Raw genomic sequence first — 12,452 nt, 5'->3', positions numbered from 1 at the left:
TGCCAAGAGCAGCTTTTTTAACTAGTCATGTCTATTCACATATTAAACGTTTTCATGTTGCAGGAATGTAAATCCATGTGTTTGGTTGTGGTGCATTATGGTCAGCTCTTGGCAATCTGAACTTGAAGAGGAGCAGGGAAATGTTTGCATTGTATGGAGTTTGAATTAAAAAGAACCTTTTCAGTATACTTAATGCTGACCGAACGAAAGCATCAATTCAAGTAAACTGGCTGTTCAACTTGTGGAGATTAAAATTAAGGAGAGTCCTTCATATTGGGCCCATAGTGCAAGGTGAATATGACTTGCAAATGGTTAATCATTCTCTAAAACATAAAGAGTGCGAGTAGAAGAGCCCTTATAGAAAGTTCATAGAAGAAAAGTGCATCTTTACATACTTTTGTACAGGCAACTAATACATATGTAAAATATTTAGAGGCCCCATAACCTTGTAGCGTGCGGATGAAAACTGCCTCATATTTGTTGATGCATTATGCTTGATTCTGTGGAAGCGAAGGACCACTTTGGAGAATTATTCCTTGTGCCTGCTCAAAGTTTTACGAGACAAGTGAACATTCAACAAGGCAGCTCTGAACAATTATACGCAGCGTGGCAGCGTAATGGCCATGCTGCATTTGTGCCATCACTGTAACTTATTTTGGGCTTGTTTCTTTCTAAACATTATTAATGCCATCCTCTGTGATAAAAGAAAATGTTTTCCATTATCTACAAGTGTTTTCTGTCATCACGGTGAAAGCAAGGCGGTATGGTGTGCTGATGTGGGTTTTCTAATCTCTGCACGGTGTTGGTGTTTCAGCCTGTGACGACGACTGCACGGGACGACTACTGGACGAAGTGGAGCACATGTTGGCGCTGCTGAACAGGTTGAATGCCACGGACATCATCTCGGCTCCCTGGATTCACCTGCTCGCCATTCAGGAGACCTCCCGTGTGATGAGGGTGAGCAGAACACTTCTGGCATAGTTTGCGAAAACTGGGCGACTTTTAAATGCTGAATTTTTCGTGTAGGTAAATGGATAAAGAGAGCTTGAATTGTCACGTCTTCTAAAAGAAAGCGAAATGTAAGTTAATCCAACAAGTGCACACTTAAGTTAATTAAACATTCCGGAGTTACCAGTTTGGACAGTGCTCAAGGGTAAAGGGGTGCCCAAAAATGGAAATGATGGTTATAAGCATGCTCTCAGATGAAGTCGCAGGAAGCTTTTAGAGCTACTTAGATGTATATGCTGGCAAGGTTCTACTGTGTACTGCTCCACTCTCTCATGGGTATTATTATTGTTTAGCTGTTCTAATTGCTCTTCGCAGTAAAAGCAGAGGAATGATTTGTGTATGCTGCATACTCTGTACATCACATAAAATTAAAATCGGTTCTAAATAAATCAAACTTGAAGGAGGCTGAAAATTTGTCCAACGCACGCTGAATTCAAATTAAGAAGATGCTGAGTGGAGGTTTGAATTAAGTGAGTTCGAATGAGTGCTATTCTACTGTCTGTACAGTAGCCGAATGATTTTTCGGACTCCAATAATTCAGACATGTGCAGTATTTTGTACTTAAAAATGCGTACATATTAACAACCAGTATTCTGGGCTGTCTGGAGTGAAAAGTTCGAAGTTCAGTAATAAAGACCCTTGCCAATCATTATCGAGCTCTTAAAATGTCTTCATGGTGTAAGTTGTGAGAGAATCCTGTTGTGGATTTGTTGAATGGGGTTTGTTGGATCTTTGTGCTGCCTGTTGAGACAATTCTACTTTGCATTTCAGACTGACCTTGACAATTACCTCAGCCTTGTCGACAGCGGCAACCAAGTTCTGTCCAACTTCTCGTTCCACTTCAACCTGGAAACGCAAGCAGACATCCTGTTGGAAAGGGTGAGAGTGTTAAACTGCTGCTAATGTTATGCGAGTTGCTTGCTGGATTACTGCAGTTCAGTGGTTATAACATTCTGTGGCTGAGCATGTGTTTGTGGTTACAGTTCTCAACCAGCTGCCACATTTCGATGGAAGTGAAATACAGGAATAACAGTAGGTTAAAGTGCCCAAAGCAGTTGAAATTAATGCACCCTTGGCCTTCTGTGGCATACATTTTAGTCTACTTCTGAGGCTGCAATAAAAAATTGGCTCTCAAAAGTGCTGCAAGGCGAAAGCCTTTCCTGGCGCACTGTTTGGCAGACGTTTTGCGCCACCTGTCGGAGTGGATGACAACTATTTTTGTTAGTTGTCCTCTGCTCCAAAAGGGGGCGTTAGGCATCCGTGGGGGACCTTATTACTTCGAATCTGCGCACTCTGACGTCATAATCATTTCGAACAACCGAAAAGCGTGACATCTCTGCTGACAACCTTCTGTCGACAACGATGGGGCACTAAAGGCTTTGGCCTTAATAAATAACCGTGCACAACTTTTTATGACAGCGTAATATGCACTATGGTTCTTTAAGCAAAGCAATCTGCTGTTTAGTCTCCAAGTCTGCAGCTATTCTCTACAGTGTTTAAGGTGTGTGGATGCATTTTTAGCCTGTGATCTTCTAATAATCCCTTGCTCTCTTACGACTGGTTACAAAAAAGTTTAGCTTGGAAACTTAACTTCTGCCTGTAAACTTGTCGCAGCACAAGATTTTCTTCTTAACTATTTTTTCCTGCAGGGAATTTGAGCTTAATTGGCTGTTTGGTTTTTAGAAAAGTTTGCACTCTCTTTGCTCAAATATTACGTGTTGTTTGGTATAAACTTCTGCTTTCAAGTTCCATAACTGCCTGCTCAAGAGTGCATAATAGGTCCTTGACTTTACTTTGGCAGTATTTACTTTTTTTTTGTGTGTGTGCAGAGGATTGAAGAATTGCTGAAATATAGTTAGCTATTAAAATCTTCCTATGCGTTGGTCAGTCAACTATTATGTAATTATAGCAGCATGAAAAGGACGATGATGAGGAACACAGAAACAACAGGAATGATGCTGGCATCAGCACTAGTCTCTTCATTTCTATGTTCTTGTGATCGTGGTTACCTGGACGAAAATTCTCAGATTGTATAGAAGTTTTGAAGCAGTACTGCCATTGCTGCAGATGGATGAACTGCAGCGGCAAAAATAATGGATTACGTTAATTCGCCATCAACATCTTTTCTCACGGACTGCAGTCCAAGGATATGGTCCGGACTTTGCCTGGAGTTGCACAGGAGGCCTACCAGCTGCTGCTGAGAGCCCGGGATTTGTTGGACCTTGTTAACAAGTACTGGAAGGAAATCATTGGTATGTGCTTTGGATTATGCAAATTGCTATATGCTCTGCACTCAAGTGCTTTCAGCTTGGGTTGCTTTCTAATGCAGTGGGTGTTGTTCTCTGGTAAACTTGGAAGCAGGTGTATGCTATGAGTGGTTTTCCAGTTCAAAGTGAATTTGAAGCAAATAGTAATTTGCTTTAAATAATTTCAAAGTGACTATTTCAAACACTTTTGGCACATAGCAGATATTTTCAAAGCTGCGCATTTTCCCAACTCACAAGGCCATTGCATAAAAAAAAAAGCGAGCATTCAAATTTTGTCACACTTAGTGAAGCTTTATCGACCGTTTGCAAAAATTGCCATCTGAAATCGGGGGAGTGGACCTACACATAGAGCCAAGCTATTTGTGGCGTCTGAAGTAGGTTTGGCCGAGCTGCAGGTACTACGTGCCTTGTGCTGGTGCCCATTTCCTGCCATGATTCGTGGAGCTCCACAGGTCAAAAATAGAAATGGCCGATTGTATACGAATCGGTTCTGTTAGAACAGTCTGCCATTCAACCGGCTCGCTTGTGCTAGTGGTTGCTTTCCCAAATGAGTGGTAGGTAGCGCGAAAACAAACAACAAACTTCCGGGAACCTTTGGGGGATGCACGGTGCTGGAATCCAAAACTGCAGCAATTACTGAACCGTTGGCAGTCCGTGGTTTGCAGCTTAGCCAGTTAGGCTGCACACGAGTGGATGGCATGGAAGTTGCTCCATTTTATCGTCCCTGATCACCACCGGCCTTCAACTGCTGGTCTTAATTGTGATTGCATTGTTGTGCCATTGTTGCTTTAAGCCTTGTGTGTGTTTTGTGATGCCATGTTGCAAGAAGTACATCGAACTGAAACCACATGAAGCAAGTAATTGAATATGGCACACTTTGCTATTCTATGAGATATTCAAACTTACATATAGATTTATTTCACAAGGATATTTGGAAGCTTTGTGCTGCCATCAAATGAAAGTTTATTTGTTATCCCCCCTGCAATGCTTTGAGAAACCGATAAGTGGGTTGTTTTGTTGGATAGCAATCCCATCCTTGGCATTGAAGTTAGCTAGTTCTTGAGATTGTTTGTAGTATCAAACTGTATTTGCCTTTGTTCTGCGTAGAGCATAGTTCTGGTTCCAAGCTAAGCATGTAGGTGGACTGATGACTAGTCCTGTAGATTTATGCTATTATAGTTAACTAACAAAATCCTTCCTGGACAGTTGTGTCATGATAATTCGATGTACTAATTCCTTTCAATACCATAAAAACTCAACTTTGTCTTTGGTCCAGTGACCAGAAGGGAGCAGTGATACACAAGTCTGCAAAGATAAGATGAAAAATATGCCAGTATTTAGGGCTCACATAAACACATTCATCAACTTATCTCTGTGCAGTAGGCAAAAAAAAGGACATCATTGCTGGCTTACACTACATGTACAGTCTTTGTCAAAAGTAACCAGGCTGCATGGTTTTCTTCTAGCTTGTATAGGGGAGCCCTTGAGGCTTTCCTAAAGATCAAAAGGTGCTGGAAGGTAAGAAGACCCCCAGTCCTTACCTTTAACGACTATTTCAGCTTCAGGGAAGCTGTAAGGGCTCCACTGCATGAGCTAGAAGCAAACCATGCAGCCTGGTTACTTTTGACAAAGACTGTACTTCCTTTGCCAAAATTAACCGAGCAACGGGTTTTCGCTTATCAACCATATAACAGAACCCTTGTGGGACCCCGAAAGACCGAAAGGTGTCAAAACGCGAGGTCAAGGGTTCATCTTTTCTTTACACAGATTCGGAACTTAAGAGCTGCAATAAGTGCTTCGCTACGTGGCTAAGAAGCAAACCATTGTTGCCCGTTACTTTTGGCAAGGACGATACATTGCAGCAAACTCTGCTTTAGAAGAATTTACCAGTGCATATTGCCTCTTTGAAATGCTGTGTAATATATGCTTGATATAAATGTGGTGAATAAAAATCATTCTAGATGCTGTGGATCATCTGAAGCAGCACGGTTTGGGACTCGGCCATGCAGCCACCGGCATCGAACGCCTTGTCGAGGAAGCCAGGCGAATCCTTCTGGAGATGCAGAGGCGCAAATTTGATCGTCCTTTGGACGAAGCGCAGAGGGAAAACAGGTCTGAAAACCGTATCGGCTCCCTTCTGTTCTTGCTTGCTCGTTAGGCATGAAAAGGGCAACAGATGTATCATTGGTGCTTGTCTGTGGTCCTTTCACGTGCATGTTGCGTCTACCTTGCTTTGGGCTGTGGCACGGGATGAAACCACACAAACTTGGCCAGAGCTTTTGTCAACGTCGCTCGCATTCATGAATTGTTTTTCGTGGATTATGCTTTTTTGATTAATTTTACTTGGGTCAGGTTTTATGAAGGACAGCAGTTGCGGTGGAAGCTTTTGTTCAAAATTTTGCTGCCTCTTGAATCTGTATTTACTTTTTTGTGAAAGACTGATGTACTATTTTTTATTAGCTGAGCAGTGGCCTTTTGTCTTCTCTTTATATCTATGCTCTGGCCCCTTTGGCTGTGAGTAGTATGCATGCGAAAGTTAACCTACAGGCGGTCATGTATGTGAACCTTAAATGAACTCGAGCAGTAGCCCAGAGATTCTCGAACTGAGTTTTGCTGAACCCTTGGGCTCCACGGAGTTTTTTTTGTATTCGCCTGAGCACCTAAGTCTGTGTGTGCCTCAATCCCCACTTTTCCTTTGCCCACCCTATATTCAGACTGGCCGTACTGTGATTGTCTATAGCAAGACTGTTTCACTGTAGAATCAATCATAATATAATTGAATTTGGACATTTTTTTTATGTGCCATGCATCTGCATGAAAATTGCATGCATGTTATGTTCTTTTTGCATGCATGTTGGGAAAGAAGGGACGGAAGCTATGACATGCAGGGTTACTCAACTCCTTTTGAAAGCTGTCAGGGTTTCCCAAGAATGAAAATATTTAAGAACCATTTTCCTAGTCCAAAACCTTGCCTTTTGGGCCAGTCATGAAAGCCAAGCTGTGCCTTTGTGTGATGCCTTTGTGAGCTGTGCCTCAGTATATTAGTACTTAGGTTTGCAAGAAAAGTGCTAGGAGTTTCTTCTTGCAAACCTAAGTACTAATATACTGAGGCACAGCTCACAGTGCCCCGCTGCGGTGGCTCAGTGGTTATGGCGCTCGGCTGCTGACCCGAAAGACGCGGGTTCGATCGCGGCCGCGGTGGCTGAATTTCGATGAAGGCGAAATTCTAGAGGCCTGTGTGCTGTGCGATGTCAGTGCACGTTAAAGAACCCCAGGTGGTCGAAATTTCTGGAGCCCTTCACTACGGCGTCCCTCATATCCTGAGTTGCTTCGGGACGTTAAACTACCATAAACCAAACCAAAAGTGCTAGGAGTGTCGCTTTGTATGTGTTGAAATTTGAGATCAATGCGCAACGGACATGGCAAACATTCTGTGTACACGTGTCGTCATCTTGAGCACTCTTGGCTTCTGGCTGCGCACAGGAAGGCTCACCAGCTGCTTGAGAAAGTGAAGAACCTGGTGGTCAACCTGCAAGAAGTGGGCGACCTGGCTGTGCGGCTTGACCGCATCGAGCGGCTTCTCAGCGAGATGGTGCGCAGAGTTCAGCACGAAGTGCAGAATCCGACAGCCAGGGCCCTGGACCTTCTGGAAGGAGAACTGCAAAGCCTTCGGTCGATCCAGGTGAACAATACCATTGCTCACGTGTGTTGTGAAAGCGTTTCTTTTGAGGGCACTCGGTGGCAGGCCATGTGGAAGCTTTTTGCCGAGGGTGATTTCCTAGTTCTGGTGACTGCTGATGGCAACTTAGAAATTTTATAGTGTTGAAATTATAATACTTAATAAAATCTCCTCTTGATAGTTTGAACTCAAAGAGGACCAAAATTTGTTCAAATTATATGGAGTTTGAATTAAAGGAGCCTTTCCTCTGTATTTGATTTTATGGTGTGTAAGCATCAGTTTGCATAGATATAAGTTTGGATTAAGCAAGTTTCAGATAACAAGAGTTCATTGTATATGAATGAGCCTTTTATGTCATTAGCAGGTGCTGTCTGAGTTGAGGCCTTGATGTGCATGCCTATAGTGCTTCAGTGGTCTGCCGATTTGTGAGTTGGTTAACATTTTAGGTTTGTTTCATCCCCACTACTCTTTGCTAGAGATTCTGGAATCGTGCTTCTGCTAAGTAAGGCTGTTGCTGTTCAAGCACACAAAATAATTAAAACAATAATTCTTCATGTATACTCTGCAGAAGAAAGAAAGTAGGCAGCGGTTATTCTATTACAGTGTTGTGCATAATATTGTTTTAGAAGTTCTGCAATACATAGAAATTTTCTGGTAGTGTAGGTAGAAATGAAGAATGGTAGACCATTATCTTGTTGCAAGCTTCCTTCTGAGACAGTTGAAAACGTTTGGGTTTGATTATAAGGATCCGTTAAGGGCTATATCTCCGTGCATCTTTTTCTGTTTCAGAATCTCATTGGTGGCAGTGTTGATGGTGCCGGCCGAGCCAATGGCTCACTTGTTGAGGCCAGGGAGTGGCTGAGAAAAGCCAGGGACGCAATCATTGATGCCGCCTTCATGTTTGACGTGAGTTGTTCCTTCACTGTTTGCAGGACTAGGTTACTGTGCCCGTAGTTAGTGCTGTAGTCGTACAAATGACTAGCATGGGCTACTGCAGTCGCTTCTTGAAACTGTAGGGCCAGAATAATTGAAATGTCTGAGTTTCATACACTCAAGTCTACCTAAAACGAATTTGACTGTCATGTAGCAATTGTTCTTTTTAGCCCGATACTTGTAGTAAGTGGGCTGAGAATAACACATTAGACTCGAATAATGCTGGCATGCTTGGCATGTTTTGTAATTTCTTTCCAAGCCAATTCCTGCTTTGGCTGTAAGATGATGATGATCATCATCATGATGGTGATGTTGATGGAGAAGTAAGTAGGATGGCCCGGTTGTTTGATGTCCCAAGATATGCATAGCTTCTCGGTCCTGAGGTGCTTTGTGACCAAATATCAGTTCTGATTCAAATGCATTTCTATTCAACACCTACTTTAATGCAAAGTTCTTTTCAAGCTATCATAAGCTCTTTGTGTGTTATCTTACCTATGTGGTATTTTTATTCAACACAACCTTGTCGTTTCTTGTTGTAATGCTTCTATATGGAGAGCCACTTCTCCACTTGCTAGTTGGGAATCACAATTTTCTAAGTGAGCATAGATGACGTATACATCTGTGTGTGAGAAATGCTTGGAATTTTTTACACATATGCATCAGCTCCTGATTTTATAAACTTCTCTCAAAAATTCACTGTTTTTATTTTTTGGAACTTTAGTATAGAAACCTCAAGGAGAAGAAAAAAAAAGCTTCAAAATATGCTTTTATATCTGCAGCTATTCACCTTATGAACTAAGATTTTTCGAGGAAATATTCTCAGGTGAATTTTTGAACAACTAAAAGAGGTGCTAATCAAAACAAAGGCCTCTTATCTGTAAGGGAGCTTGAGCGTATGGGAGTTTATTGCAATTATATAATACCACAATTAGCTCCAAGATAAACACAGACTTAGCAAACTCTGAGAGCTCGTGTGACTAGCATCTATGACTCTCTTTCATACTTCATGAGGGCAATGTGTGTATCCTTAGATGAGGAAGACAAAGTTTGGTTCAGCACATCAGTCATTTTCTAAATCAGGGATCTATCAAGTGACAGTGCAAATGGCTGCTTTATATCCAGGAGCTTCCAAGACTTCTCATGGAAATTTCAAATGCAACCGATGCCCTTGAGGAACGCCGTGGCATTCTCGACCGTCTGAACCCTGAATATCGAGATAAATATGTCCTAGGCTGTCAGCGACGGGCTGACGAAATGGCTGCTCACGTCTCCGTTCTTGCAGAGTAAGTTGTATTCGTTCACTTGTGTTGAGAGTGCATTGTTTATCAACAGCATTGTGTCCCACGCTGAAACAATGAGCATTGGAATGTTAGTAGTACAAACATTGGAATTAGATGTAGCGGTGATAGGATGCTTTCCACTGATTTTCACTTGTTCTTCCCACGTCCTAAAATATTTTTCCGACTCCCACTCTGTGAGGCTTGGTCCTCTCCATTCATAAGTGAAATCCTTTGTTCAATGCTTTAAACACAGTGACCGATCAGTGCCATCATGCAGCTGTAAAACTTCTCTCTACTTTGCACTGATGGTGGCATTGTGTCTAGAAGATCATCGTTGTTGTACTGTATGTACTCTTATAACGAAGACATGCACATTAACACACCCATTATTATGCTTTAAGCAAAATATTGAGAATATTTGAAAATATTGTAACTATTTATAAATTTTTGCTAATGTATTATCCCATGTAATGAATGCACCCTAAATTGTTATAAATTCTTTGATAAAAAGTGGTCATCGTGCAGGTAAACACGGTAGTCCTCTCCCCTCAATTGTATGCTAGGATCCATCGCAGAACGACCAAGCTTGTTATAACATTGTATAGTGTCAACTATATAGCGTGGTATTATATCAAATTTTGCATGTCAGGAAAATTTGAGTGCATTGGTGGCCGGTTTGGGCTTGAAAAAAATTCACCAGTGCTTCTCCTTACTGAGTGAGCATTTTTATGATATGCTGTCGGAGGGGAAATGATAGGGCTGATGGTAAGGGCAGGAAGACAGCAGTATAGATTTGAAGGAACAGACAGTAGTTAATGATATCCTAGCTGAAATTAATAAAAAGGCTGAGGCTTAACTTGGTTAAGCCTGGAGAATGCGAAGCATCATCGTGTCGCGTAATTTGGAGGCGCACAACCACAGCGACGGCGCGAGGTGGGCCTCCGTTTCTCCACTGTCGTGACGTCATCGTGTCACGTGGTGTGACGTCATTTATCACGTGATTTGGAGGCGCATAACCACGGTGAAGGGCTGAAGTGGTAGCTAAAGTAGTATGCTTCACATAAAAAGAAAAAGGATATGGGCAGGGCATGTAATACGGGGAGTAGATAAATGATGGTTCATTAGGGCAATAGAATGGATTCCAAGAGAACGTAAAAGTAGCAGGGGCTGGTAGAGAGAAGTGGTTAGATGAGATAAGAGGATTTACAGCGATAAGGTTGCTGCGGCCGGCATATGACAGGATCAACTGGAGGGATATGGCAGAGGCATTTGTCTTGCAGTGGACACAGGTGGACTGATGATGATGATATTGACTGCCCCCTCCTTCCTTTTTTTTCTTCACAGCCAATTCAGGACAACACAGGAAGTATCTGAGTACCCACTGCGTGCAGCCCGTGTCTACCAGAACATTGTGGATGCTTTAAAAGATGCCGAGGATGCCGCTCGCAAGGCAGCGGATGCAGCCGACAGAGCCTTTGATGAGGTACTGCTTCCAGTGCTGCTAATTAATTACTGGAAGGGTACCAAAAAAAAAAAACGCTTTCAATCTTGGTGCTTCAATGAACACACAAAGTAGTTCCAGGAAAGTTTTTCTGAAAATGGCCATGAACGCTTCATTCGCGAATTTTGCCTCAGATGTCTTGCAACATTCTCTATGTTAAATGTTTGGCTTTGAGTTGGATGTAAATCAACTGTGTTTGTCGGAGCACTGGGGTAACAACCATTTTTAAAACATTCTGTGATATTCATGCCGCTGAGGAAAAGTCTTCTCTAAGCTGCTGTTGTGAAATAGTGGCATACCGTTTGCATGCCTCAAAAGCAAAACATAGAAGGAGTTTCAAATTTTCGAAACTGTACGCATGCACTAACGCAGTCATTTCCATTACAGTTGTATCCCGCTTCAACGAAATTCACAAGACCGCAAGAATTTTGTTGAAATGGAAGCTTTGTTGTCATGAAATCGGGTCAGAATGTTGACAGGTTAGACTGGATAGTTCATGAACAACGTTTATTTTACAAAAATTTGTCAGCTTCGCTCTTTCGCCGATTCGAAATCGATGCCGTGGCGCAAAATCGGTTACGTGGCAAATGCTTCATTGTGGCTGAAATTTTGCTGTTGCGGCGCTCATTGTAGCGGTGTTTCACTTCATCAGTTTCTTACAAAATCTTTCTTTGTGATGTTTGGGATACTAAAGATGAGTCTTGAGTTTTTACAAATAATGACGATTTTTGTGCCCTTGTACCGCTGTGGTGGCCTAGTCGTTTGAGCGTCCGCTTAGCGTGTGGGAGGTATGGGGTTCGATCCCCAGCGCCGCCGGGTACCCACCAGTGATACAATGCGTACAAGCTTTCTCCTGCCTGGTTGTCGGCTTCTTTCGGGTGAAATGCTTGGAAAATGGGTCACTGACCGCACCTTGAGTAGAAGAAACAACCTTGTTGTGCCATGGCGCTGTTTGGCCACAGATGCCCTTGCGCCATAAAAATTAATCATCATCATCATCATGTTTTTGTGCCCTTCCATTGTGCGCAGGCGTACCCACGAACTGGTGACAGCCTCATGCACCAGGCCGAGAGTGCAAGGGAGCGAAGTGAAGCTCTGCTCAGACAGGCAAAGCAGCTCAGAGATGAAGACATTCCAGGTAGGCGAAACAGCGGCAAACATTTGCCATGCTTGAGAATCTGTTGAGTGCTTTTGCCAGCCTTGCTGAACCTCCATGGTACAAACTGAGACTGTTGGCTTGTCTTGAGAGTGTTGAGTGAACTGTTTTTGAGAGAGGAAAGTGAAAAAAAAAATATAAAGTAAAATTTCTGAGAGACTTTGCTGCCTTGTGCAGAAAAGGGGGGATAGGCATTGGCAGGAGAGGTGCTTTCATTTGCCACTCGTTTTGTGCCTTTTTTTCGTGTTAAGCTTTTTCTAGATGCTTGACTCATTTTTAACCACCTGCTCCATAGCTGTATTTCAATACGCGTACTACCGCATCTACATGAATTTAGTATGACTGTGATTTTCTACTGGAGTACAGTTTTCGCGAGTTCAGAGCAAAAATGATTCAGTGATTTAATAATATTGATTCATTTATAAGAAAAGGGTGACGTTTCCCCTCTGTTAACAGTTGAAATACCAGTGTGGGTGATATGTTCGCACCATATTTACTTGAATATGCAGCACATCTTTTTTCTATAAAAAGGAATGAAAAGGAATAAAAATTACATGGAGTACTGTATTAGCAAAATTTACTATAACTTGACAGCAAAAATAACAGGTGCATTCATTTTGCAATTGCA

At 42.3% G+C, this 12,452-nt stretch overlaps 1 protein-coding gene across 2 annotated transcripts in view; it reads left to right on the top strand.

The window, feature by feature from the left end:
- Window positions 1-12,452, top strand: part of wb (wing blister) — a 148,764-nt gene that overhangs the window by 103,203 nt on the left and 33,109 nt on the right. For both annotated transcript variants that reach the window (XM_089552264.1, XM_089552263.1), the window contains exons 35-43: window positions 815-957; window positions 1,780-1,887; window positions 3,149-3,260; window positions 5,237-5,387; window positions 6,759-6,957; window positions 7,744-7,860; window positions 9,010-9,170; window positions 10,512-10,650; window positions 11,698-11,806. In XM_089552264.1, the coding sequence (XP_089408390.1) occupies window positions 815-957; window positions 1,780-1,887; window positions 3,149-3,260; window positions 5,237-5,387; window positions 6,759-6,957; window positions 7,744-7,860; window positions 9,010-9,170; window positions 10,512-10,650; window positions 11,698-11,806 (1,239 nt within the window). The remainder of the gene's footprint in view (window positions 1-814; window positions 958-1,779; window positions 1,888-3,148; window positions 3,261-5,236; window positions 5,388-6,758; window positions 6,958-7,743; window positions 7,861-9,009; window positions 9,171-10,511; window positions 10,651-11,697; window positions 11,807-12,452) is intronic.

This window comes from Amblyomma mixtum, chromosome 7 (assembly GCF_055824585.1).
Source record: "Amblyomma mixtum isolate Tamu chromosome 7, ASM5582458v1, whole genome shotgun sequence".
In the NCBI taxonomy this organism is placed as follows: Eukaryota; Metazoa; Arthropoda; class Arachnida; order Ixodida; family Ixodidae; genus Amblyomma; species Amblyomma mixtum.
This window is presented reverse-complemented; position numbering and strand designations above follow the sequence as displayed.